Here is a 27,397-nt window from a genome sequence, read left to right as displayed (position 1 = left end):
AGCCACCCAGACACACGTGTGAGGGGCTGGATACAAAGAGGCTTCCCTGGCAGAGGGCAGGGCGTGCGCCAGCCACACAGGCCGCAGAGCGTCCGAGAGGTGGAGGGACCAATGTCTCAGCAGCCCGCCTGCTCTGCCCGCCTTGGCCGGCTTGTATTAAGAGGGGTCCAGCGGGGAAGATTCTGCGCTCCCAGTGCAGGAGGCATGGGTTCGATCCCTGGTCGGGGAACTAGACCCCCCCCCCATGCATTCCGCAGCTAACAGTCAGCATGCCACAACTAAGACCCAGCGCAGCCAAATAAGTAACTATTAAGAGGGGTCTGCCCTGTGCCGTGTCTCTTCCTTCTTGTGGGCCCTCTCCAGCCAGACCCGGGGACACGTCTCCACCGTCGCGGCTGCCCTCTGCTCCTGACCGCTTAGCCCCGTCCAGCCCCTTCCCTGTCTCCTCTCCTCACTGGCCACCCTCTCAACCTCTCAGCCTCCTCTTCCTTGTCTGGCTTCTGTCTCGGCCCCTGTGGGTCCGATGACAAAGGGGCAGTTCGGGAGCAATGCTGTCCCCATGGACAGAGCCCGGCGGTGGCACTTCCGGCAGCAGAGGCTCCCAGGACGCAGCTTCCCGCCGAGTATGATGAGAAGAGGAGGCACAGCTATCACCTGCCGGTCACCGTCCCCTCTGAGCGGCAAGCCGCTGCAGCTGCCCTGTGCCCGTGCTCACCTTTCCTCGATGGCCCCCGTGTGAGGTCCTTTCTTCCCGGCTCCGAGCGGTCGCCCCTGCGGTCTGGGTGGCAGCAGCCGTCCCGTCCCTTGTGGCTCCCCCAGTCCCTGTGGTTAGTTTCCTGTTCTTGAGAGATAGGCCGGCGCCGTCGGTGGGGCGCTCCAGAGGCCAGTTGCCCCGGATTTATCCTCGGTTTGCCGCTGTGGCCTGCGTGACCCTGGATAAGTGACTTAGCCTCAGCGTCTGAAGGGAAAGGGGATGACAGTGCCCACCTCATGCTGCTTATTCACATGGTCAGTAAGTACTTCTAGAGACCTGCTGTGCAGACACTTGGGCGTACAGCAGGAGAAAAAGGCATCGTTCTTAAACTCATATACAAAAGAGAGAAGGCAAACCGGCCAGCAGGTAAATACATGGTAGATCGGGCGGTGCTGTGCGTCATAAAGGAAGATGAAGCAGGGTGAGGGACAGAGGGGTGGGTGGGGGCTGTTGGGGAGCGTGGTCAGGGAAAACTCTCCAGTAATTGATGCCCAGAAGAGCATGTGCAAAGACCCTGGGGCAAGAATGGGCATGTGTTCAGGGAAATGCAGGGAGGTCCGTGTGGCTGAAGCAGAGTAAACAAGACAGACGGTGATCAGAAATGAGGTCAGGGTGTAGCCAGGGGCCAGGTAGTACAGGTGAGGGGCAGCCACAGGCAGCTTCCAGGCAGAGAAGCAATGAGATCGGACGCGTGTTGCAAAGCGTCTGCCTGGCTCCTGTGAGGGGGCAGCGAAAGGAAGCTGCTGCGATCATCTGGGCGGGGCGGGGTGGGGCGGGAGGCAGAGATCGGAGCTCCAGCTCAGGAACGGGGAACCTGGGTCAGCGGGTGCTTCGGCCAACCTGAAATCACTGCGCTGTCCTCGGGGGTCTCACACTCATACACACACTCACACACACGCTCGCGTCTGCCCGGGGGCAGCTGAGGGTCCGGCAGGCCCTGTGGAGGGCGGGCAGCCTCCTGCTGTCTCCGTTCCCACCGCCCCATCTGTCCTGCGCTCTCAGAACCACACAGAGACGCTGAGGTTTGGGACGATGTGAAACAGTTGCCCACTGTGTGCGATCTGGCGGGACGCCGCCTCTCCCAGCTGCAGGGTGGCAGGGAAGGCAGGCCTCCTCAGAGGTTGTGTAAATATTTGGGAAGCAGGCATACAGCTGGGAATGCGACCCCCTCCTCCAGCTGGCTCGTTTGCTGCCCCAGGAACATCTCAGCCGGACCTGGGGCTGGGCTTTGGGACACCCCACCACGCATGCATCTGCCCTCCAGGCCCGACCCACACTCACTCTCCCACCCACTCTCCACCTCTCCCTTGGAGCCCAGGCTGCCCTGGGGAGGGAGTTGGAAAGAAGTGGTAGCACCGCCCCAGAGCCAGGCGGCCTGGGCCTGCAGAAGGGCTGCCCTTCCTCAGCCCACCTTCCCTCCCCGGGAACACCTGGGCGCCGAGCCAGAGGAGCTCTAAGGCTGCTTCGGCTCTGACATTCCACATCTCCAGCCATGAGAAGTGTGTCTGTGCGGGGCTCAGGCACAGCCCTAAGGGGTCCAGAGCCGAGAGAGCTCGCCAGGGTCATGCACAGGGAGCCCTTGAAGGCCCGGGCCTCCCTGAGAGGCCAAGAAGTCCACCGGGGATCCGACAGCCCCTGGCCTGGGACCCACGTCATCACGGCTCCCATGCCTGGGGCCAGAATACCTGAGGCCACGCTCTCAACCTTCCTGAGCGTGAATGTCCTAAAGCAGGTGGAGACTAACACCTGCCTCACCCTAGATCGCTAGGTTGTTTGAGAATGAAATCCTATGTTATGATGGGAATGTGCTACCCAGAGGCCGGGAATGATTTTTATAGATTTCTTCTATCAAGGTCACAACAGATGATCCCCCAGAATTCAGTGGGGTCATTGGGGGACCCGGGGGTAGGTTTGTAAAAGCAGAGATTAGAGATGTAGTGAGGTCATTCCCCACGGACAGCGTGAGGCCCCACCGGTGTGGACACCGGCTAACTCACCGCCCCCCGCCCCCCCGCATTCTGGGCTGACTCTCTCTCATCGCCCCTGTCTGTGTGGTGAAACGCTCTTTGTTCTGTCTGCCCAGATGCTACCAGCTCGGTGCGCGCAGCCAGGACATGCAGGGGTCTCCGGGCCCAGCTTCCCCCGAGAGCCGAGGGTCTCGTCTGCTGGCCGAGACCTGTGCAGGGGCAGAGACTTTCCTACCTAAAGGAGGGAACAGCCTCGTAACTGAGGGGAAAGAGAGGAGTAGGCATCGGTCCAGAGACAGAGACTGCCCTGGTACCTAGTCTTCTGAGGGGTCTCACTTCCCTGGCTCACCAGGAATCAGGGGTGCGACCAGGGCCCAGACAGGTGAGACGGGACCTCAGACCACATGGCCCTTCCTGGCAAGTCCTTCTCTTCTTCTCTTGCCTCTAATCAGCCCCGTCTGCCTTGAGACTGTCGTTAGGGAGAGGACCAGGGCCTCCCACAGTCTCCTCGGATGTCTCTGTTGGAAACGGAACATTGGTCCAGAGCCCTGGGTACTGAGATCCCAGGTGTGTGTGGCGAGGGGTAGGGAAGGGAATCAGGCTGAAAGATGCGTGCGTGTTAGTCTCTGTGCCGTCCTGTGCTTTGCACGTTTCCTGGCCTCCCTGTGCCTCAGTTTCCCCCTTGTAAAGAGCCTCTCTGCTGGGCCTGGCACAGGGGACACACGTGATCTGGGCTCCCGAGGGCTGTGAAGAGGAGGCTGTCTGAGATGCAGGCCTTTTTCCTCTCTGGCTGGGTTTTCTTTCTGGAAAAGAGCCTAACTCTCAGCTCCCTCTCAGCAGGTGTCTCCCCCTTCACCCCGCCGCAGGCTACAACTCTGCAGCCTGGGACCCAGAAGGAAGAGCTAAGTCACCCCTGTGGGCCCTTCACTGTGGTCAGAGCAGCTGGGCCACGCCCCCCATACTTGGCCACACCCCCGTGAGGGGCGAGGTCGGGGCTGCTGACCCGAGAGGCCGCGGTTTCCTGTCTTCACAGAAGCCCCCACACAGCACTGCTGTCCAGTTACCCAACGCGCCTTGACCTGGTGGCTGGGAATAGCAGGTGCTAATTTGCATGCTATTGATTTAAGGAGCAGAGTCTCCAGGGACCCTGTCCTTACCCTGTGGAAGCCTCTACCAAGCAGGAGGGTGGGTCCCAAGCTGGAGGAAGGTAGGGTCTCCGTGCAGCCCACCTTCCTCCTTGAGGAGGAAAGAGGAACTTATGCAGGGAAACCTCAGATCCTTTTGGGTTCTGACAGGAACCAGTTCCAAGGAGGAGGGGGTTTACAGATCCTCCAGCCCAGAATCCTCTTAGCAGGGGACTCAGAAATCTGGGACCCCTTCCCTGGGCTGAGCTGCTGGCTGGCTTGCTCTCTTTCTGGCCAGTTCCCCCATCGCTGTTGGGGGTGAAATGCAGGGAGGGGAGGGCTGCAGGGAGGGTGGGCGGCGGCTGGGTGTGACGCAGGGGGAGAGGCCCACAGCTCAGCAGGGCTGTGAAGGCCGTCATGGTGTGTGTGTGGCGGGCAGCAGGGGAGGGGGGAGCGGATGGCTCAGTTCCCTGCACAAAAATCTAGTCCTCCAAGTAAACCCCTGTGCCTTACCCTCTTCAGGCCTCCCCTCCCTCCCTCCCTCCCTCCCTCCCTCCAGGCTCTGCCCAGAAAGCCACAAAGGAGGAAACCTGATGGAAAACGCACAGCTAGATCTAGAGGAAAACATCCCCTGCTGGTGACATTCCTCTGGCTGAGACAAAGTCATTTTACCCGGGATTCCATGCTGGCTGGGGCTAAAGAGAATCCCTCATGGTGCACGTCCCGCGTAAGCTGTTCCCCAGATGACCCAGGCGGGCCCCAGCGCAGAGGATCCATCCCGCTCACCCTCCATGTAGGCTGGTGGCGAGGATGGGGTGCAGGGAAGTTACAGAAGAGCCCGGGTGGGGCCTGGCCCGGGCCACGAGGTGGGAGACGCTGCTGCAGAGCCTGCATTCCTCGGATTCCCCCCCACAGCTGCTCAGCCTGGACCCTGGTGCACCTTTCCTGAATCTCACCACCCAAACCACTCAGAGACAGTAAAGGGAATGGAAATCGATTCCCTGCCATGCTAGGGGGTCGCCTGACAGCTCGGTGCTGGGATCACTGCAGCTCTTTACTCCCCTTTGGGCTCAAAGCATATTTGGAAAACTTGGCCGCAGCACATGGACCCTCAGAGACAGACCCCTCCGCAACTCAGTCTGTTCAGGGATCCAGGACAGAGCTCCCTCTGAGAGGTTTCCCGCCCTCCAGAGCTGCGGTTCACCCCTTAGAGCTGCAGCCCCAGGTCAGTGGCGCTGGGCACTCAGAGGACTAGAGCCAGGCGGGCTTTTAGGGAGAAGGGCCATGCTCGGGTCTCAGAGCACCGTCCACACCTCCCTGAAGGTGGGGAGTGCGGAGGGGCTCTGGAGGAGTGTGACTCTCCTCTGCCTTAACAGCCGGGGCCGCCGAAGTTGGGAGATGAGAGGCCTAGGGGAACACGCTGGCCTGGGTCTCTGCGTGGGGCTGTCACACACGCTGCCCAAACCCAGAGATACTGCTGCTCCGTGGTTCAAGCTCAGGCCTTCGGGCCTTTAAAAAAATTCCATTGCTGGCGTTGTTTCTGTTGCTTTAAGAAATTGCGGATGTAATCTGTCCATATCTAAGATACAGTCTTTCCCCTTTGCCCGGGTCACTTTGGGGTTGGGAGCGACCTTACACACTCAGACCCTCCCAGGAGCAGGGATGGGCTGGAAGAAGGTGGGCGCAGCAGTGCAGCCCCCGTGCAGGCCCTCCCTCCGCAACGGGGGGCGGGGGGGGGGGGTTAAGTTACCAGGAATTCCCTGAGGGGAGAGACGCTCTGTGGGAGAGCCCTCCCACTGATCCCACTTTTTTTCTTACTCTGCACTAAAATCTTTACATCTTTCTTCCTGATCAGTGAACTGGAAATGCCTCCTGGATGCAGGCACAGACCCTTGCGTGGTGTGCTTTCTCCCCACAATCAGCCCCAACGTGCACGCCGCCCTGTCCCCCCCCCCGCCCCCCGCGGGAGGAAGGTGAGCCCCGCCCCCCGTCAGTGGTCAGCACTTTTCAGGTCGCCCACCCTGTAAGGAGGACAGCTCCTGAGCAGCCTCTGGCTCTTGCACCCCGTCTGTCCTTCACCCCCTCGGCACCCCCGCCGACCTTGCTGCAGGCGCTGTACTGATCCCGGGCTCTTACTTGGTCTGATTTAAAAGCCTGGAAAGGGGCCAGGAGGGAGCTGGGAGGAAGCCCTCCGGGGAGGGTCCAGCTTCCCCGACCCGTGCCCACCAGCGCACGCGGGCCCCCTGTCCCCAGAGACCTGGGATGCCCACACGCGTCTGCCCGCGTAGCCCGAGGAAGAGCCCGGGTCGACCCGCGGCGCGGGGGTGGTGGTGGCCCGCAGCCGGCGTCGGGGGGGGAGGAGGGGGATGTGACCCGCAGCCGCCCGGCGGAGACCGAGGCCCCAGCCGCCGGCACCTCCCGGCCCCCGAGCCCCGGAACTGCCGCGCCGCGGCGGCTCTTTGTCTACCTGCTCCGGGCGTTAAAGGGCCCGCTCGCAGTCGGGGCTCGGGACCCGAGGCGGCGACGGGAAGTGGGGCTCTGTCGCTTTAAGTGCAGCTGGAGCGGTGAGTCGGGCGGGCGGGGGGAGGAGGGAGCGAGGGGCGAGGGCTGGTCCCGGGTCTCCGGCCGTCCGCGTGGCCGCGCTCAGACCTCCGCTGGTCGGCCGGGCGGGCGCGGCGTCGGCGCGGGGTTGCCGGCGGCCGAGGGCCGCTGCGCCGGGAGGATGCTGCATCTGCCCCTGCCCAGGGCGGGAAGGACGAATTTCTCCCGCAGGTAAGCGCCCCGCCGCGCGCCGGCCCTTCGCTGCCGCAGCCTTGCGGGGTGGGGGGGGGGTCCGCACGCTGGAGGGTCTTGACCGCCCTAGCGTCGCGGACCTAGGGGACGGCAGCGCCACCTGAACCTCTGGCTCCCGAGCGTTTGGCCTGTTGGCCTTGGGGTTGGAGGTCGGGGTGCGGAGGGATCTCGGTAGGGGGAGGAAAACGGGGGGCGTGCGACCCCGCGGACCAGGACGGACCTGGGACAATAGCACGACTGGACAGAACTTCCCTGGTTCCCTGCAGTGTGGTGGGGCCGGGGGTCTTGGGGACCTGGGGAGTGGAAAGCGAGGGGGCTTCGCCCCTAGCCGGGTTCCCCCGGCCCCAGAAGCTCTGGGGGTTTTCTGGGGTAAAGGGAGGTGGTGGAGGTGTAGGCTGAGACCTGAGTGGGCGCCGGGCTGAATTTATGACGCCACAGCCGACTGGATCCCTCAGGGAGAAGTGAAGCCCGGGACCCTACTCTGGGAGGGGATGAGAGCCGGCTGATTGGGGAACAGACACCGGCCCTGTAAGGTGAGGGTCGGGCACTCAGGCTCCCCACTAAGAGGCAGTGACTGACCGTGGCCAGCCCTGGGACCTCGCCAGCCGACTTAGAAACCGCGCTTCCAGGAGAGGATTAGGGAATTCCAGCCACCCGGGGAAGAGGGCTGCTGCTGTCTGGTGTTCCTGGGAGCTTCCCACCCCGGTGTGCACCTTCCCTCCCCTCAGCCTCCCTTCGGACCTGTGGGGCTGAAGGAAGTTGGGGACTGGGGAGTTGAACGGGAGGCCGATGCCCCTTGCTGTGACCACTCCACACCCCCAGCCCCTAGACCCCTGACTTGCACCCTGTGCTCCTCCCCCGAGGTTCCGAGGAGGGAACCCAATGCAGTTCTGCCCACGCAGGCTCAGGGTCAGAGCAGAGCAGTGGGTAAGGCCTGGTGAAGGGGGGGCACCTCCAGCACCCGGAGCCCCTCGGAAGCCTGTCCTGCCGCCCTCCAGCTTGGGACCCTTGGAGTCACTTTGCTAAGCTGACTGGTGGGCCTGGGGGTGTTGTAAGAGGAACCAATTCATGAACAGAGAATATTCTAGAGAACAGAGGTCTATTCAGGGACCTGTGGGAATTCCTGTTTGTGCTGGGATCCCGGGCCGAGTCCTGAGTCCCTGGCCCTGGCAAAGGCAGAGGGGAGGGTGCCTTCCTGACCTCCCCTAACCCCACTGCCACCACTGCCACCCCAGCTCAGAACCCACTCCAGGTCCACACGGGGTGTGTCTGAGGACCGTTATAGTTGCACTGGTTCTACTGTTAAGTTCTCCCCCCAGCGCCCCCCAACCCCATGGCAGAAGAGGTGAAAATCTCTTAGTTGGTCCCAGCACCCTTACCTGAACGCACCACGCCTTTCTTCCTCCACCAGCCTTTGCTAGGTGACCCCATCATGCCTTGACATGGAATCCTCCCTGCTCCCTTCCTCTGCTCCACCCCACCCCACCCCAGGAGACCCAGGCTCTGTATAGTGAGCTCAGCATCCGGTCCTGAATCCACAGCTGTTGGGTACTCACCTATCTTCTTACCAGAATCCGACTTCTGGGCAGGTGTGCCAGGTGTGCCTTAGCCTGAGGACAGAGCAGGTCGAGTTACACCTACCCAGCCTGCCAGCTGCCGGCTGGGCTGGGCCGGGCTGGACCTGTGGTTTCCTTTTCACGCAAGCCCAAAACTTTCAGGGGGATTGTAGTTAGTAGGCAAGGAGAGAGAGGATGTCATAAACTGGAGGTCAGGCCGAGAATTGACAGAGTTCAAATGTAAACTTTAACTGCCCTGGCTCTCATCCACCGAGGGAGGGCTTAGCCCAAGCCTTCGCTCTGGGGACAGCTCAGAACCTAACTTGTAAATGATGTTTGATTGGGGCCAACAGGGATCAAAGAGACGCTTCCCTGCAGGCTCAGGTACCCCCCCCCCACCACCACACACACTCTGCAGGAGACAGCTGGGGAGGATGTGAGCGAGGTCTCAGGGTGAATGGCTTATTGGCCCTCCAGGATCTCCAGGACCAGCTTTTGATGAGCTGAGCTGTGATCAGTCCTGGGCCTTTCCTCCCCAGATGCCTGGAATTATTGCATCTACGGGGGAGGCGGTTTCCATTGGTGCCATTCTCGCACATCTCAGGTGTTAGGGTCTCTCCTGGAGACCCCTGTCTTCTCCTGCCCCAGCAAACCCCATCCTCGGTGTCTCCCAAGCAGGAAACCTGGAGTGCAGGCATCTGTCCCATTCAGCCCTCCTGGACTCCCTCCTGGGAAGGGCCCTGAGCTAGAGCCTGGGGACCCTTGGGAATGGGACCTGCTCACAGAGACCCTGGGGCAGAGGGTGTGGACCTGGCACAGAACCAGCCCCTGTGAGGGGACAGAAGGCCTCGGGACAGCAGAGCCAGTGGCTGCTTCTGGTTAGAGGGTTTTACGGGGCTAGGCTTGCATGCCAAGGGCAGGCTGCATTTGCTGGCTGGACCTCTCCTTGCAGAGCCCTGCCCTCTGATTGGGAGGCAGGAGGAGAGAGGGCAGAGGAAGGCTGGGTGTGGCGGCAGCCTGCGCCCACATCTGAGCCAGTCACTTCTAACCACTATAACAAGACGCTCCGGACAACGCCTGTGCCGAGGGCTTTGAAAACGCTTGCTTGTTTAATCCCACAGCAAGCACAGGAGGTGCATTTTACTGTCATCCCATTTCACGGATGAAGAAACTGAGCCACAGGGTGGTTCAGTGAACCTACCTGAGATCCCAGTGGTGGGGTCTGCCTGACTCTATAGTCAACCTTTAAACCCTGCCCCAAGGAACCTGTTCTCACTGACACTAATCTGGGCCCAGGGGATGCTCCACGCTGAAACCGCAGAAGCTGCAGGTAGTAGCAGCCTCACAGAGGTCGAGTGAGAGCTGGCCTGACCGCTGGTGGGTGTCGTGGGAAGAGCCCTGGACTCGGAGTCCACCAGCCCGATCCGGACTCTGGCTCCACTGCTGATTCACTTTGTGACCTTAGTTGCTTGGCTTCTTGTCTCAGTTTCCTTCTGGAGCTCCTGACCCGTCCACCTCGTGGGGCGTGGGAATGACAGTGAGATGATGTGACAAGCAGAGTGCATTCAACACCTGAGCCTTCCCGGATGATATCGCACAGCCAAGGCCCCTCCCAGGCAGCAGGGCTCCCTCCTCGGTTCTCCAGGCCGCTCTTTCCCTCAGCATCTTTCCCTGCCACCTTGCTGGGACCCTAACAAAGGTGCCCATCAGTGTAATAGACTAAACAGGTCTCGGTTTAGAATATATCTTGGATTTTTACGTAAATTCTTAATTGTTCATCTTCAGATTTCTATTCAGTCCGAGTTCTGTGCTAACTAGGATAGCAATATTTATACATCCTATTCTTTTTTTTTTTTTTTTTTTGCGTTACGCGGGCCTCTCACTGCTGTGGCCTCTCCCGTTGCGGAGCACAGGCTCCGGACGCGCAGGCTCAGCGGCCATGGCTCACGGGCCCAGCCCCTCCGCGGCATGCGGGATCTTCCCGGACCGGGGCACGAACCCGTGTCCCCTGCATCGGCAGGCGGACTCTCAACCACTGCGCCACCAGGGAAGCCCATATATATACATCCTATTCTTGATAGCAAACTTGAAAAAAACTTAATCATTAAAAAAACCCAGCCGTTATTTGTTCAGCCTTTTACTGTGTGATAACTTTGGGCCTGCCACCGTGCTGGGTGCTGGAGGAACAGCAGATCCCTGAGGAGCTCACATCTGTTCATTTCTTCAACAAAGTGTCGTGAGTGCCCCCCAGATGCAGGCACAGTGCTGGGAACAGGGGACACAGTGGTGCACAGCCCCTGCCATCAGGGAGCTTGGAGTCTTAGAGTGAAAACAGACTAACAGAAGCAGCAGACACATACATACGGTATTTGGAATCGTGAGACACGTGAGAAGCGATCATGCAGGAGGAAGCAGTCTGTGGAGGAGCCGGGGAGGCGCGTCACTGTGATACCTGCTCATACGTGCGGTAGCTGGAAGCAGGCAAGGCAGGAGGGCTTCATGGAGAAGGTGGCATTTTCCTTGAGCCTTGAAGGTAAAGTAAGAGTTTTCCAGAGGAACATGAGCTCCTTCGAGAAGCGAGGGAGGAGCGTTCCTCGGTAGAGCGGTTCTGTGTCATCTTCCAGCTTCTCTGCCCAGACCCACCATCACCGGGGTACCTCCCATCACACAGACTCCTGGTCTGAGATGGAATCCTCTGAGACAGACAACTGTATACATTCTCACCTGCTCAGCCCCACCAGGAATCCTGCCTGAAAACCTTTGATCCGATAACACAGCTGGCTTGTTTCCTCTGGACCTGGATCCAGTGTCATCTCACATTAAGTTCATGGCCAGGGTAACAGACTGCCCTCGCCCTTGCCCTTAAAGCAGAGTGAAATAATGCTACCCCCATGAAGAATACATAGCTTGTGAGAATTCGTCCTCGGCCTGTCTTGGGATGCCTCAGAAATTTCTAGAAATAGTAAATTCCTGGACATTCCTGGCCATGTGAAGCCACTATTGAAGACTGATACATTGTCGGGGGGAACATGGTGAGAAGGAAAGAACATCATGACCCCTTCACCCCCCTACCACCCCACCCCCGCCGTGCACGTGTGCACACGCATGGCAGCCCGGCCGCTGGTCCTGTTAGCACAGTCGGGAGATGCTCAGTGCGACCTGTGTGCCGACAGAGGGTGGAGCAGATGTGAGTTCCCTCATAAGCTAGTTTTCCTCAATGTGATGCTACCGGGGCCATTTGAGTAGCAGGAAGGTTATTCAAAAGAGGAGATCGGAGGGAAGCCGTGTACCTGCCTTCCCTGCTGAGTGTCAAGCTGGGTGTTGTATTTTTACCTTGTTTATTCCGTACGATGATCTTGAAAGGCTGGTGGTGACATGACCATTTGGGGGCTGCGGGTGTGTTTCGGGGAGGGCAGTGCCTGTCCCAAGTCACAGGCGGTAAGTAGTGAAGCAGAAATTCATACACAGCCTGGCTAGCTCCTCTGCCCACCCCACTCTGGGCTGGATGTCGGGCTAAGGGGCTTGGTGCTTTCTGTAAGCTGGAGAACACTGGGGCTCCCTCAGGTATGGTCGCTTTCTGGAAACAAGAGCTGCTGATAAATCAGCTTCTCCAACCTCCAGGGAAGCTGCTTTCCAACTTACCTATTTATGCTTTTCTCCCATAGTCGTTCATTACATGATGGTGGTTTTGCCCAATCACAGATTCCTGGGGGCAGGGACTCTTATTCAAGTGATGCATATATGGAATTAATAATGGTCTTTTGGGGCTTCCCCGGTGGCGCAGTGGTTGAGAGTCCGCCTGCCGATGCGGGGGACACAGGGTCGTGCCCCGGTCCGGGAAGATCCCACATGCCGCGGAGCGGCTGGGCCCGTGAGCCATGGCCGCTGAGCCTGCGCGTCCGGAGCCTGTGCTCCGCAACGGGAGAGGCCACAACAGTGAGAGGCCTGCGTACCGCCAAAAAAAAAAAATAATAATAATAATAATAATAATGGTCTTTTGATGATGATAACACAGAGCCACCAGGGTCCTATCAAGACGGCTTACATAACAGGTCAGATGTGGATACACCGTGTGTTTTAAAATTTTATTTTATTGAAGTAGAGTTGATTTACAATGTTGTGTTAATTTCTGCTGTACAACAAAGTGATTCAGTTATACATATATACATTCTTTTTCATATTCTTTTCCATTATGGTTTATCACAGGATATTGAATATAGTTCCAAGGGGTGGGTAGGGGAGGGATGGATTGGGAGTTTGGGATTAGCGGATATACCATATTTATCCTGTGCCCTGTCACGCTAGCTCTTTAGGGTCCAACGGCTACGTGAAATAAAAGCAAATCAGTTCTCCACCAGCACGTACTGATTAATTGCCTACTGTGTGCCAAGAATTGTTGTGATCGCTGCAGGGGGAACAACAGACAACTTATTCCGATCCACGTGGTGGTACGATTAACTTGTAACAGAGTGAGATGTTGGCTTCTGACACTAGGAATAACAGTAGCTGGAAGTAGGAAGCAAGCAAGTCAGAAACAGAAGAGATTCACGCCCAGGTCAGGGAGCGGCAGTTAGGAGGGCAGTGAGTGTGGCGGAGTTACGGAAAGTCCAAATGCAGACTGCAAGGACATTTGGGGGAAGGATTTCAGTTATGAAGGAAGAGGGAGGGGGCCCTGGGCCCAAGAGGCACCTTGGAAAGACTTCACGGGGCAGCGGGATCAGTGGGTGACATGGGAAGAGACTGGAACGAGGGCGCATCCCCCGCCATCTCTGATGTCCGGCCAGGCCCGTTCTTGTGGCTGTGTGGGCAGGTGTCCGGTGCACGCATGCTCCTGCAGGGGTGTGTGTGCTCGTGTGTGTGTGTGTGCACGCGCGCACACACATGCGTGTGTGCATGAAAATGTTGTTTTTCAGCTTGGAGGATTCTCCCACGGCTTATTTGAAATTTTTCTATAAGGCTATACCAGACGACCAGGTTTTGATCCTGGTGACCTGCCAACTGTGTGATTTAAGACTAGGTTTTTAACAGCCTTAAAACAGGAGGAGTATTTCTGCCAGTGGGTAGAATTATGGCTCAGAGGCCCCAAAGGAAAACAAATCCTTGGGATTTATTCTTGGGTGTCCCGGGTTTCTGGAGTTGGAGCCCCTGTACGCAGGGACTGAGGCGTACATCCTGGAACCGGTTCCTTAATTCTCTCTGAAGGGAGGCTGAAAAGCATGGCTGGTTCATCAGATCTGGGAACTGAGGCCTCTGTCTGGGAAGAGCTCCCGACGGAAACCCTTGTTAACGTGGAGGTGTCTTTCCCCGTTTTGGATATCTGTGCCATTTCTTCCTATTTACTCTGTGAATTATGTGTTCCATTCCCATAATTTGTACTGGTTCTCCCACTTAAGCTTCTCGCTCATAAATTCTAGGTAAATATCCTTGTAATTTCCAGGTCCTGGGTTCCCAGCCCAGATTTCCATACCTGCTGCTTCTGAGAGCTTCTCTTTGGGGCGTTGCTTTCCCAGAACTCAGCTCCCACAGCAGCCCCTCGGGCGTGGGCCCCTCATACATGGGCTTCGTGCTTAACAACTTTGCCTTTCGGGCTTGTATTGAGCTGCCCTTGGGGAAGACTTCTGAATCACCTTTTCCTGCAAAGGTGGCTCCTCTGAACAAGGAAAACCCATAAAGGCCACTATTCTCAGTGCTATAGTACATTTTAGAATGACCTTCGAAGTACAATGAGCTGTATGTTAATTGATTCGTTTTCCTCCATTTTCCTCGGCCCACTGTTAACGGGGCCAGCTCTTATAAATGAACTGTGAATGAGGGGATATATCTAATAAGACCCGTCTTCTCCTGTGCGTTATAGAAATTGCTTTCATCCTCCGTAGATGCCCCTTGTATCCGCATTATCTTTCAGGTGCTTTTGTCCTAGACGCTGTATGGAAAGCCCAGGCAAAGCTGTGGTCCCAGAGGATGCGGGGTGTATAGAAAGGGAGACGAATCTAGGCCCCTAGACTTCGGTTCCCTCAGCAGGGACCCTCAGAGCCTCCGCCGATCTGCCCTCCCAGGCCTCAGAACCAGCGGGCGGAGGACCAGGCCCTCCTCGCTCCCAGAAACCCTTGCCGGGGGGTGGGGGTGGGGAGGAAAGCAGCGCTTGCTCAGGAGTCTTCCTGCTGTCGAGAAACCACGTCTGGGAATTTGCACAGAGCAGTTCATGGTGGGAGCGGCTTTGATCCCCAGAGAGTCCGAAGCCCCTTGGGAGAAGCCTTGCCGCTCCTGCAAGGGCCACCGGGCTCGGTGACGGTCTGCTCTGGCAAGCCCCCGGCCACTCCACGTCTCTTACAAAGTCGAAGCAGGACTCCCTAACCCACCACCACGATTCTACCAGTAAAATAATGCTGTCGTGTGCTGTGAGCCCAGAGATGCAGAAATAACCTGAATTTTGATTTCCGTCATCCCCACCTCTGGTCTTCACGTTTAGCAAAGAAATCCAGAGGTGAAACGAGGAGGAATATTTGGGAAGCAGGGAAGGTCAGAACCTTCCCGCAGTGGTTCCGGCACCAGACGTGGCAGGGCCCTGCCCCTGACTCGCTCCTGCGCCCCCGCCCCACCTGGCATGTCCAAGGCCTGCGAGAGTTGTTTGTTCCCAAACCTGTTTGTGCCCGTTGAAATCGTGTCATCTAATTATTACATAAATTGTTGAGGTGTGAGTGTAAAAAGAAAGTTGTTTCTATAAAAACTACATCACTGGAACTTCCCTGGTGGCCCAGTGGTTAAGAATCCACCTGCCAATGCAGAGGGTGTGGGTTCGATCCTTCGTCCGGGAGCTTGGATCCCACGCGCCGTGACTACTGAGCCTGCGTGCCACAACTAGAGAGAAGCCCGCATGCCGAAACTAAGACCCGACGCAGCCAAATAAATAAATAAATATTAAAAATAAAAAAAACTACATCACTGAAGACTTTAGGGGGCTTGAAAAGGCAAATTGTTAGGAAAACGGTGGAACTGGGTGTAGGATTTGAAAGGTTATGGGGAGAAGATTGCTCTGTGCCGTGAGAATCTCGCCCCACTTCAAAGACTGATGCGGGACGGCCTCCTGCGTGTGGGTCCGGCCGTGAACAGCGGGGGTGGAAAACACACGTGTGTCGGGAAAGCCCTGCCAGTTCTGGGCCCTTGACCAGCACTGAGCTTCGCTGGCGCCCTTCTGGGGAGTTTTCTGTAACAAGGCTGAGTCTGCGAGGATTTTACCGGAGCGAGCCCTCAGGAAGGTGGGGAGGGGCCTTCCCTGGACGTCCTGCAGTGCAGAAGAACGCCCACCCCGTCAGGGGCCCGGGGGACCCGCGTGTTGGCAGGGGGGCCGCCAGAGCAGCCCTCTGGTTCCCTGCCTTATACATGGGGGCTTCTGCTAAAGATGTTAGCAGAAAGCTTTCCTCTCCTTAAAAGGGGGCTTGCAGACTGCCAGCTTCGTTCTTTTCTGTCTCTCTTCCTTCAGATCCATGTGAGACAGAGCTGAGCTCGCCCCCACGTGAGGCTCGGGGCGCGTATCTTTGGTGCCCAAGTCACCTCGTCTGTCCGTTCATTTTCAGCTCCTTCCGGTGGTGACTGATGCACTTTATACTTACTCAGACCTAACGGTTGTCACCTCCAAGGGGGACCCCATTAGGGCTTTGTTCTTCCAGGTCTCTGAAAGGCAGGCGGGACTTTGGGCACAGCCCCCTCGGGACAGCAGCGGAGTTGCAGTGGCTCTGGATCTGTCCTGCCTCGGATAAGAATGGAAGAAATAACAGGATGTTTTCATTCCCATCTGTTGCCTGAAGGCTCCTTCCCCAGAAGTGAAACCAGTTGGATTTTGATTAACTTTCTCCTCTTTTAATTTCAGTCTTCCTTCTTTGGACTTCTTTAAGGATTATGTCAGAAGCCCCAGACTGATCAGAAAGCCTCAGAACAGAGATTCCAACTTACAGTTGCCCAAGAAAAGCATGTTAATACCCCAAGTAATTTCCTAGCTGGTCATTTCCTGTGTTCTCAAGATTGGTATTTTTTCCTAAGATAGGTATCTGTAGGTAACAAAAACTGTTCTCCCTCTCGACCTTGGGGAGGTGATGTGACAGGAGACACCATGAGGGAAGCATTAGCGGAGGGGCCGGGGAAAAGGCTAAGTGTACGATCTGTATGCAGCCAGTCTTGGAGTACGTTTTCGATGCTGAAGTGAAGAGAGGAAGCACCGGAAATCTAATATTGACTTTGCCGCTGATTTGTTCCGGGACCCAGGGCGAGGCTCCCAGCCTTAGTTTCCCCTTCTTGGAAGGAAAACTAGGGCCACCGCGGTGGAGAGGCACACGTGAGATGGTTCGGAGAGAAGGGAATGTCTGGGTGGAGAGTGATGGGTTCAGGATTTGCTGCAGAATGATGGCAGTCCACTCTCAAGGGGTGTTGAAAGCGATCACCAGTGCCCAAAGTGGCTGGGTACGGCTGTTTGCAGAGCAGTACAGATACTTCAGTACCTGATCTGTAAAGCCTGCATAGGACATCTGCCTCTCAAAACTGTTTGCTATCTCTGGCATTTGCAGGTGAGGGTTTGAGAAGTTTAAATCTTTTCCGTTCCTTGTTATTTTTTCCTCCATTCATCCTTCATCCTTAAGCGGGCAGAATGTCATGCCTGGGGCAGGGAATGAGTGTCTCTTTACCGTGCCCGAACACCTGTGTGTAGTTTGTTTGTCTGGTCTGAGATCTTTACTTCATCTCCTTATCGGTTGAGAATTAAGATTCCTTTTCTTTTCATTCTTTTTGTGCAAGGCTTTGTAGTAGGTGAGAGATGGGCTTACTTTCACATGCACAGAAAACCCACCCATAAAAACGCAGGTCTTTTACATGCACTAGCTGGGTTTTCCTCGGATGCTGACCTTTGACCCCCACGCACAATGTGGTATTCAGCCGTCCTGCTCTCTGAAGTGAAAATCTTCAGAGCCCTCAACAAAGATATTTCACCGAGAGTAAGCAGTCCGTGAACTAAATGGCCCCCGATAAGAAGGCGGTTAATTTGGCGATAAAGATGAAAGCAAGAGGTCTATAACAATTACAGGGCCCACCGAGGCCAGATCACTGAGCGCCCCCATGGTGGGAGTGACAGCTCAGCCTTCCTTAAGACCTAGATTAAAGAGGCAAGTAAAGTTTTTCGTCAATGGGGTTTCTTAGTGCTGGGATTTCTTTGGATAAACCTGCCCAGTGTCCCTTGGTAGAATTGATAAGAGTGGAGCATCTTAGTGGGGGGAGCTATTCAGAACGCACGAATCCAGAGGGCCTCTCGGGAGCCCTTCTTTTGAAATCCTGAACAACTGTTCCTATTCTCTGGTTTTCAAGGACGTCAGCGTTGATAGGCGGGTTGGCAAGAAAGAAGACTTCGTGAACAACACGGGGTCCCAGGCACCGCCTTAGACAGAGCGCAGAGAAGGTGACAGATGATAGCATTGCCTTTTTTTTTTTTCCCGTCTTGCTCTCTGGAAATGTAAGGAAAGACTGAGGAACGGGCCTTGGGTGTTTAATTGCAATGTTGGTTGAGGAGAGGGAGACAGAGCGGCGAGGTAGGGAAAAGTCAGGGTTCGGTTTACACCAAAAGTCATTTCCCAGGGCTGTGTTCAGAACCCGTGTCTGCCAGTTGTGTGCGGACATCCAGATTTCCGTGGCGTGAGGAAACTGTTCTTTCGCTGCGTCTACCTCACAGCAGTAGCTTGCAGATTTTTCCTCCATGAAGCTTTATTTTTGGAAACCGCTGTAATTCACATGTTGGGACCTATTATTAACTGCTCATTTTATGCTGTTATTGGAAATCTTTATATCAGGAAAGAATGTACGGGTTGTTTTGAGGGGAAGGGAGGCTCGAATGACAAGTTACCTTACCTAGCATCTCAGGTCTGGGGTCTGAGAACAGATTGGAAACCCATATCCCCCCAAGCAAAGAAAGCTCTCTCTGGTTGTCTGCCCATGACTGTCTTCTCAAATGAAGGGCCCTCACGGATCTAAGAGGCGGCTGTTTCGAGGCAGAAGATGATCATGTAAACACTTGTAAAATTGTCTCATTGGGAGCCACCGCGGTGTAAGTACCGCAGTCCACCCTCCAGGACAGCGTTAATGAGGAACTACACGGCGTGTTTCATAAATGGAGAAAGAAGCAGTCGCACCATGTTACCTTTCAGCCCATAACTGGCTGGTTGGAGAAGGCCCCTGTTTAATTAAGTTCCAGCACGTGGTGTCTGACAGGACGACTTGGCCTTACACTTGACCACCGGCTGGGTTTGGAGAGAAGCTTCCTCCACGAGCCCCTGCACACCGTGGCGTCAGCTCAGATGCTGTGTGTTCTTGGCAGGAAAGGGTCTCCCGCAGCCATGGCGGGGCTCCCACCTCAGGAGCTCTCAGGAGACCTCAAAGAGCTCAGCACTCAACGTCCCTGCAAATTCTGACCCTGGCTTTCGTTTTTAAGCTGTTCTGATCAGGCTCCACGTAGGACGGCTTTTCGGAAACATGAGGGGCAGCATAAGTGTTGGCCTCTGGTGGGTTAATGTAGGGGATTGTTGTTGTGAAACCAACAACCCTCCCAGCTGCAGGAACCCAGGTAAGTGAGCACCCAAGGGACACAGCCGGAGGGACACAGCCGGAAGGGGCACAGCCGGAGGGACACAGCCGGAAGGGACACAGCCGGAAGGGACACAGCCGGAAGGGAGCAGGAAAGCAGACAGACAGGAGCGAGGCAGCCGGAAGGAAGGGTGCAGGAAGGGCGGGCACAGACCTTCCGCGAGTGGACCAATTGGCAGCCCCCGCGCTGCTGACGGACAGGGCAGGACGGGGTGGGTGGGGCTTCCGCGGTGGGCAGGGCGCTAGTGGACCCTCGGGCCGGCCTAGTCGTGTCCCGGGGACATGTGGCCATGGGAAAGCCTTGCTGACCCTCGGTTAGGGGCCCGTCACCCCTGCCCCAGGGCCATGAAGGCCCAGGCGGAGGCAGGTGTCGCCGCAGCGTCCTGGCCCTCGCTGTCAGGGGCGTTTGAGTTTTACCCATCGTCCCGAAGAGCCCTTTGCAAAGCGCCGTCCAGGAGGTTGGACTTCACACTCGAGCTGCGTGGGTCCCGATGAATCCCCACGAGGGGAAGGTGGTGGACAGGGGTCCACAGAGCCCCCCCCACCCAGGCCAAGGCACCTGAGTCGTCTCCAGCTGCCCGGCACCCTCCCACCCCTCTGCGGCGGGCCCGTAGGGGCACATTGTCCGCTGGCCTTTGCAAAGGGCGGGAGCCGGTGTAAGCACGTGGGAGGGCCTGTCGGGTTGGCCGCCCTGCCTCTTGCGCTCAAGCCCTCATCCAGTTACCGAGAAGCAGACCCCTCTCAGGAACGCCGTGTTTGGGTTTTCAGGCCTTTTGAGGTCTAGGACTAACCCCATTTCTTCTTCACGATTCTCGATCCCAAACCTCAGTAACTTGAGGTGCGGTGTTAAAAGCGGTGGAGCAGACACAGATTATGACTGACCCGGAGACCAGCTCTTTGTGCAAAGGGCCCCTGGAGGCGTGTAAGTGATCTCGCCCTCCAGTGGAGCACCATTTGGAATGCTGCTGAATAACACACTGCAGAGTGACGCCAGGCGGCTCCCTAGAGATCCGAGCAGATGCCCGATTTAGTTCTGCTAGTCTGTGACCACCCCCAACTAGAGCTGGGAGTATTTATAGTCTATACGGTGGTTAAGGCAGGTCTTAACAGTCGGACAGATCGTGACATTAAACGGAAGCTGTGGGACCATCCATGGGCAGGCATGCAACTCGACTTGTCTTAAGTGTCTCCTCTCTTACGCGTGAAGTGGAAATAATATCTAACTCCAGGCTGATATGAAGGTTAAACGAGGTTGTACCTCTATGTAAGTGCCCAGCACAGTGCTTAACACATATTTAAATACTGGACACATGGTAACTATTGTTTTCGTAATCTGGTGACGTTCACAAAGAAAAAGAAGAATATATGCTTGGATGAGCACCAATCTGGCATCTCCACTAGAAGATAATGTGAAAGGCGTGCCCTTCTGACAAAAGCAGTGCTATAGATCAGTTTAAAAGGCAGCATATTAGAGATGCCTTTTAGTAGTGAGCATTTCAGAATCGCTGTTTGGATTTACACACTGCATTAGGCGGTAGAAGAGTGGAGAGACTGCTGTGATTTGAGCAAGCTTACAGACACACAACCAAATGAGTGAGCTTGCTAATTCCTCTGACTCCACGGACTGAAGGGGACCATCACCTCGGCTCCAGCGTTTCCGATGTTGGCGGTGGTATGGCTTTCATTAGCATCATTTAAGGATGTTTTCCGGAAAGCCTTGAGTCTTCAGTAGAGCTGCAGACCTTGTTTTCGTCAAGTGCAGGATGTTGCCACGTGTGTGTCCAGCAGTGTAGAGTCCTGTTGGTCATGTCTGACCAGGTGGGTGCAAATCATGGCTCCTGCTGGGTCAGACCCCAGCTGCCCGCTGGTTAAGTGAACAGCAACTTTGCACAGAGCAGCCTCAGCCGGCTTACACTCGGATGGCTTTGCTGCAACAGAAATCTTTACTCTTAGAACCACACAGCTTAACGAATGTTCAGTTATGAAGTGTACCCTTAAATCCTCCTACCTTCTCATGACCATCTCTTTTGAAAGAATGATATCAGGGTGCCAACGGCGGCATCAGATAAGCTTCCCCGGTAAGAAATTGAGAAGCCTCCCTGGCAATACACTGACGCTCGTTTGAGGCCTCAGCTTCTGATTCTTTGCGGAGAGAAAACTGTTATCACCCTGGACTCCTACAATTATGGCCACTGCCATTCTATATGATCGACATTTTTAGATTGGAATTTAAATGAGGATACGACATAAAGAGGCATTGCAGCTGTTATGGGAATGAAGAAATCCAGCCGAATCACTAAAGTCAAAACTGCAAAGGGACCTACGTAGGCCGTATCAGAATTTTCTGGAACCTGGAAACCAGCTTCATCTTGTATCTTATTTATGACTCTCCACCCAGCCCGGGTTGTTTCTCTTTCTTTATATTCAGTGAAGGTACGATGGTTTTGGTGCGACCCTGCATCTGACTTGCGTTAGAGTAACCGTCCTCGTCCAAGGTTGTTGGCTAAACTTCTCCCCAGGGGCCTCAAGAGGGTGTGAGCTCCTGCAGGAGGTGCTTGCGTTCTGCCGTGGGTTGCTTTGTCAGGGTTATTCGTGGAAAGGAAAACAAATGAAGGGTTCGGATGACATTCCTGTGTGTGCACTACAGGTGTCATGCTGTCACGAACTTTGCCTTTATCCTGAGCTGATCCTCTTGGTGGACGGAAAGGGCACTTGGGTCTCTGACTGCGTGTTGCCGGGATGGGGGTGGGGTGAGGGGGCCAGGGTGCCGGCAGGCAGGCTGACGCGGGGACGGTTCTCTTTAGGTCTTAGGATTTGGAATGTGTGTTTGTCTCTGTTTTGCTGGCTTTCCCTTTGAACGGTCCTTGTTTTGTTTTTCTTTGGTAGATTACACGTGGACAGCATTAGGATAATTTCAGACAGGAAACTTGGGTGGCACGTTGCCCTCTGTTTTGAGTCAGGAGTTTTGACTGGACGAGGAGTCTCAGCGAATAGAAAAAAGACGATTGCCTCGGTTTCTGTAGAAACACTAGGAAGAAGCTGGAAAGTGGACTTCTAGTTTTAACAGAGTAGAAGAGAAAAAAGGTGATAATGGAATGCCAGGGACTCTTGGGGTGAGAAGATTGAAGAATTCAGCAGAGGGGAGTGGTGTGTTCAAAGGGAAGGCCTGGCAGCGGTGGGGTTTGTGGCGGAAGCCTCGTCCCGCCAAGAGAGTAGCTTACAGGCTGGGGGTGTTTACTGCCAGCTCAGCATCTCACACCAGCAGTCTGGCCCAGACCCTCCGGAGCTGCCAGAAACTGTTGAGTGCGCGGATCCTCAGCCCGGAGTGTGGACTGGGGCCTGCTTCCCAGCCCTTTTCACCTCTTCGGACGCCCGCTGCGCGCTCCCAGGGTGGTTTGCGATCTGAAGATGGACATCAGGACCTCTTTGTTGCCGTGACCGTGACAGAAACGCCAGGGCGTGTGCACTCTGCCTGACTCCTTCCATCCTGTCCCTGGGGCAGGCTCTGTGCTTCTCACTGAAAAAGGCTTTCGCTTCTGTCAACTGCGCATAAATCATTCTGAAAGCTGCTAATACGTTTGCTTCCCATCCTACTTTAAGGCATTGCCCGAGTCCAGTGGGGGATTGGCAGTGAGGGGCAAGCAATCCCAGCGCTTCCTTTTTTCCTTCTCTTTTCCCCTCCCTCCCCAGCCCCCAACCTTTTATTTTCCTGAGTCAAGAGGAGCCAGTAATATTGCTGGGAGAAAAATCGTGTTTTGACTTGTAAACCGAGCAGCTTAGATCAGAAAGGCACGAAAAGGGAAGAAAAGCAGAGGTCTCTCTTAGTCCAGAGTTGCTTTCTGCTCCGAGACTTGTCAGTCAAGGAACAATTGTTTTCCTTTTCTCTTTAGTTTGGTCTAGCCCAGCGGTCAGCAAACTTTGGCCCTGCGGGCCGTACCTGGTCCACCGCCTGTTTTCGTCTGGCCCACAAAGCAAAGAATGGTTTTCACATTTTTTAGTGAGTGGGGGAAGAATTAAAAGAAGAAGAATATTTTGTGACACATGAAAATTATATGAAACTCAGATTTCATCGTCCATTTAAATAAAGCCACATCCATTCATTTACGTGTTGTCTGTGGCTGCCTTCCTGCTACAAGGGCAGAGGGAAGTGGTTGCAGCAGAACGTGTGGCCATCAAAGGCTAACATAGTAACGACTGTCTGGTTCTTTACAGGGAAAATTTGCCAAGCTCTGCTCTAGGCGCTTAACCTGAACCTGTCCTACTTTTCAGAGTATCGTCAGTCGTCTTTTAATTCCTGATTGGCTTGAAGAAAATGCAGAGGTGCAAACACTGCTGTGTCCTGTCCTTTCCATCAGCCGGGGATTTGGGAATTGGGGACTCTTCCCTGAGGAAGAGTAGGTGGGAAGTGGGGAGGAAGCAGGAAGTATCTTCCGAAATGTTAAACCAAACAGCATTTTCGCCCCTTTCCAGAAATCTACGGGAATGGGACGTCTGTGTTGGTTTAGGAAGAGAAGGGAATGTTGGTTCCAAACAGCACCCTATTGACTGTTCTTAGAGCCTCTTTCTGATGGAAACTCAAATCAGGATGACTTTTCACCAGTTGACACCTTAATTTTGTGACTTTTTAGTTCTTGTCAGGATTTGCTTTGCCCAAGTTAAGAATCAAAATTATCTTCCCAGATGTTCGACTTCCCAAACATTTCACTTCGTAGGTGTGGAATGACCTATGTACACCTGGGGAAATTGAGGCCAAGAAAAGTAAGGGAATTCAACTCTGGGAGTTAAGTGCAGTGGGGACAGTGCATGGCATGGTTAGCATTCCAGAGTCTGCCCCCAAGGGCTGCCCCTCATCCTCCCGAGGTGAGTTGAATGGCATCCGGTAGGATTTTCCCTTTTCTTCAGATTCCCAGTTATTTTTGACTCTGTGAAGGATTGACATTTCCTCACTTGGAAACGTCTGCAAAAGAGAAAGGTGCCTTTTTTTTTTTCATTCCTGCCCCTATGAAAGTAGGAGAGGAGGGGGAAGGCTTGGGGCAGGCGCAAAGGGAGATCTCTGAAACAGGAGAGAACTCAAACAAGCCTCGGCCAGCCGAGTCAGCATTCTCACCCGCAGTTGGTCCTCATTAGGGAGACTCCCGTTAAACAGCTCGACTTTCTGCTCTGCTTTCCTGCGCGGAGCCCTGCCAGCTGACACGGCAAAGCTTAAACCCACACCTCGGAAACGGTCTCTCATTACTCCCCGTCTTCTCACTTCTCTGTCTCGCCCACCACCCTGCAATTACCCTTTCCCACATTAAGATCCCAATAAAATATATTGATTCCTCTAATCCAGTTGCATCCATTTTGTCCCACAAAGTGCTAGCCGGGCTGTTCGCAGGACTGAATAGTTGCGTAGCGTGTCATTAGGGGAGCACATGTAGAGCCTGGTTTCATCGTAAAACGATGACATTTCTCCAGGATCGTACCCCTGCCAAGTCAAAGCAGCAACGATCATTCCTTCCACTCTGCTCGCCTCCTTGCTTTTCTCAGTCCATAGCTTCTCCTGAGCCCGGCTGATGGATTTGGGTATTTTTTTTCAGCTGTAATGACCTACGGTATCGCGATCAAAAACCTCGTGTCAGTAAATCCCTGAATGGAAAACTGCCTGAATCGTGGCGGTGGTCAGGGTCCCGTGTTTTAATGTATAAATAAAAAATAAGCTAATTTATACCCAAATACTGAAGGCTGGGTGGCTTAAACAATAGAAATGAATTCTCTCACAGTCCTGGAGGCTAAAATTCCAAGATCCAGGGGCCGTCAGAGTTGGTTCCTGGTGAGACCTGTCTTATGGCTTCTCTCCCTGTCCTCCCGTGGAGAGAAAGAGCTCGGGTGTCTCCTCCTCTTCTCAGGACACCAGTCCTATTGGATTAGGGCCCCACCCCTATGACCTCAGTTAACCTTACTTACCTCCCTAAAGGTCCTTTCTCCAAATATAACCACTGGGGGTTATGGCTTCGACATAAGGATTTGGGGGGAAACATTTCAGTCTGTAACGATGGTCTAAGTGTGAGAAACTGTCTTAACTTTAGGGCAGAGATTAAATTCCAGAACCAAGAAGGCAATGCTTGAAGCTTGGTGTTAGAAGCCAAGATGATAATTTTTAAAAATTTTTTCCGGGTCATAGACATTGGAGAATCCAAAGGTATGAGCAGACAACAGAACACTGCACATACGCCTAGAATGTTGTAGAGCACCTACAGGAGCACCCAGTTGCCCAGAACAAGTAAGTACTCCAAGCTAGCAGGCTGATTCTAAGTCACTCTTTTGCCACTGCTGAGATGGCATCTCTTCAGATTCAGACACAGGCTTTAGCTTGACTGAACGGGGTTCTGCTGAGGACGGGCCCGTGATCCCACTGCCCCCACTGAAAACACGTTGACCTTCTAGGAGAGGAGAGTGTGCTACACTGTCCGTGTTGACGGTGGTTGACTTGGCAAGGAAGGGGTGAGGGGAGCTACAACTGGGACCCAGTGGGTAGGAGTCCCCTCCCAGTAAAGCACAGGAGGAGCCGTTCCACACTCTCGGTGGCATAGCAGCCTGTGTGTGTTTACACCAGACCCTGTCTAGATGGCGTGGGGAACTCTGGCCCTCACGGAGTGACTTAACCGACAAGGGCAACAGTGGAAATGGGTGGTTTCATGATGTGGTAGGAGGATCAAGGGTCTAGTTTTCTCGGCTTTCACCTGAGCTGCGTTTGATCTCCAGGAAATATTTTCTGAATTTGTGGTGCTTCTCTTTGTAATCTTCCCTGCTGGGTCCGAGTAAGAATTCATCACGGAGGCGTTGCACCAGATCTCCTAGAGTTATGGGCTCCTAAACGGCGGTGCCTGTTTTCTCTCATTTTTCGTCTGTGCCGGTAGTGCTGGGTAACCTGTCTGTAGAGATTAAATCTGAATTTTAGGGTCCCCAGCCATCATCGTGCACAAAGGTAGCCTCAGCGTTCGAGAGTTGAACAGAATTCCTCAGATCTGCGATTCAAAGTGGAGTTCAGGAAGTGTCATTCACAGGTTGCTGAAACCGTCAGTGTTCACAGGGACTGGGGTAGAGGAATGAGCTGAACTGTCAGAATGTCAAGGGGGCCAGATAAGTCTCCCTGATCGTGCACGTCCTCCAGTTTCCTGTCAGACCCTGGTTACCTGGTGCTGAGAGTTCCTTGTGCTTGGTGATCGTTACCCTTAAGACTCGGCAGGCCGTTAGCTCAAGACGTTTACATTGGCTTCTTCTCTGCCCCCCGCCCCCTGCTTCTAAATCTCTCTGTGTGCAGTTCATCCTTGTTGGCCAGACCAGGCTGGCTTGCCGTGGCCTCGGCCAAACCACAGACATGTAATGAAGCAGGCGCTGTGCTGCGCTCGCCCCGGAGAGCTGAGGCCACGTGGGCGGGTGAGAGCTTTGCCGGTGCCTGAGCAGAACATCGGTCTCTCTACGTGGCCTTGATTCATTTTCAAAACTGAACATCACACAGTTGCTCAGTTTCACTCTGACTCCTCCATGAGCTTCTCTTCTTTTTCTTCCGTTTTAAATCACTTATATCCTCTTTAACCTCTTGAACGCTCAGGACTGTGGCCAATAATTCAGTCTATGTGCCCAGCAATTCTGCCACATCTGGTGCCACTGAGAGAAGCACCGTTGACGTTTAACTGCAAACCACAGCTTTTTCAGGTCATGCACCAACTGTAACCACTGTAGCAGCTAATGAACCCCAGCTCTTCGGGGCTGACTTTCCATTGACCAAAAGTTTCCTCCAGGACAGCGCTTTCCAGTAGAAACATGGTGCAAGTCACATCCATAATTTTAAATTTCCTAGTAGACACATTTAAAAAAAGTGAAACAGGTGGAATTAATTACAATAACATGATTTATTTAATCCGATATCTCTAGGACATCATTTAAGTATGTAATATAAAATTATTAATAAGATATACTGCATTCCTTTGTCACACTAAGCCTTTGGAATCTGGTACGAAGTCTCTGAAATTGTACCGCACGTCTCACGTCATCGGACCGGCTACGTTTCAGGTGCTCCGTGTGTATCTGCGCGTGGCCAGTGGCCGCCATATTGCACAGACCTCGGAGGTGACCACCTGGTAACCAAAGGGGCAGGAGGGTCACTTGCTCAAGGGGCCAGAGAGGGAGCATGTCACCAACCAGATGCCCTGTTAGGAGCCATCGCCGTGGCTGCGAGTGAGCTCTGGGGGGGCCCTGGGCTGGCTGCCACCCGAGCGGCTCGCCTCCAGGAAAATGCCTGGAGGAGAAAGGATCAAAGACAGTGAAGCGTGGGACCTCTTTGGAACTTTGGATTGAGGGGAGTCCAAGATGTGTTCCCTTGTCTTCAGAGGCACCGAACTAGGCCTCAGCCAGGACAGGTTGTCACCTCTGTCGTTTGATCCCAGAACTCAGCATCTTCCTGTTGTTAAGAGTTCAGAACCCACCACCGCACTTCTGTAGCAAACAAGTGCTGAAGCCCAGGCCAGATTCAATAGGAAACACATGTGATGTTGAACCAGATGGCAGTGCCCCCGGTCAACCACCTTCTACCTACAAACTTGG

General features: G+C 54.6%; 1 protein-coding gene across 2 annotated transcripts in view; it reads left to right on the top strand.

Moving 5' to 3' along the window:
* Window positions 1–27,397, top strand: part of NAV1 (neuron navigator 1) — a 210,937-nt gene that overhangs the window by 141,839 nt on the left and 41,701 nt on the right. Inside the window, exon 1 of one of the 2 annotated variants that reach the window (XM_079911960.1) lies at window positions 6,496–6,617. The exons of the other annotated variant lie outside the window; for it this stretch is intronic. Coding sequence (XP_079768086.1) covers window positions 6,568–6,617 — 50 coding nt within the window. The 5' untranslated portion in view covers window positions 6,496–6,567. Of the gene's footprint in view, window positions 1–6,495; window positions 6,618–27,397 lie in introns of those variants that run through there. 2 annotated transcript variants of the gene reach the window in all.

The sequence above is a fragment of the Stenella coeruleoalba genome (assembly GCF_951394435.1).
Source record: "Stenella coeruleoalba genome assembly, chromosome: 1".
Classification (NCBI taxonomy): domain Eukaryota; kingdom Metazoa; phylum Chordata; class Mammalia; order Artiodactyla; family Delphinidae; genus Stenella; species Stenella coeruleoalba.
Note: the sequence above shows the minus strand (reverse complement) of the source record. Positions and strands in the feature narration are given on the sequence as shown.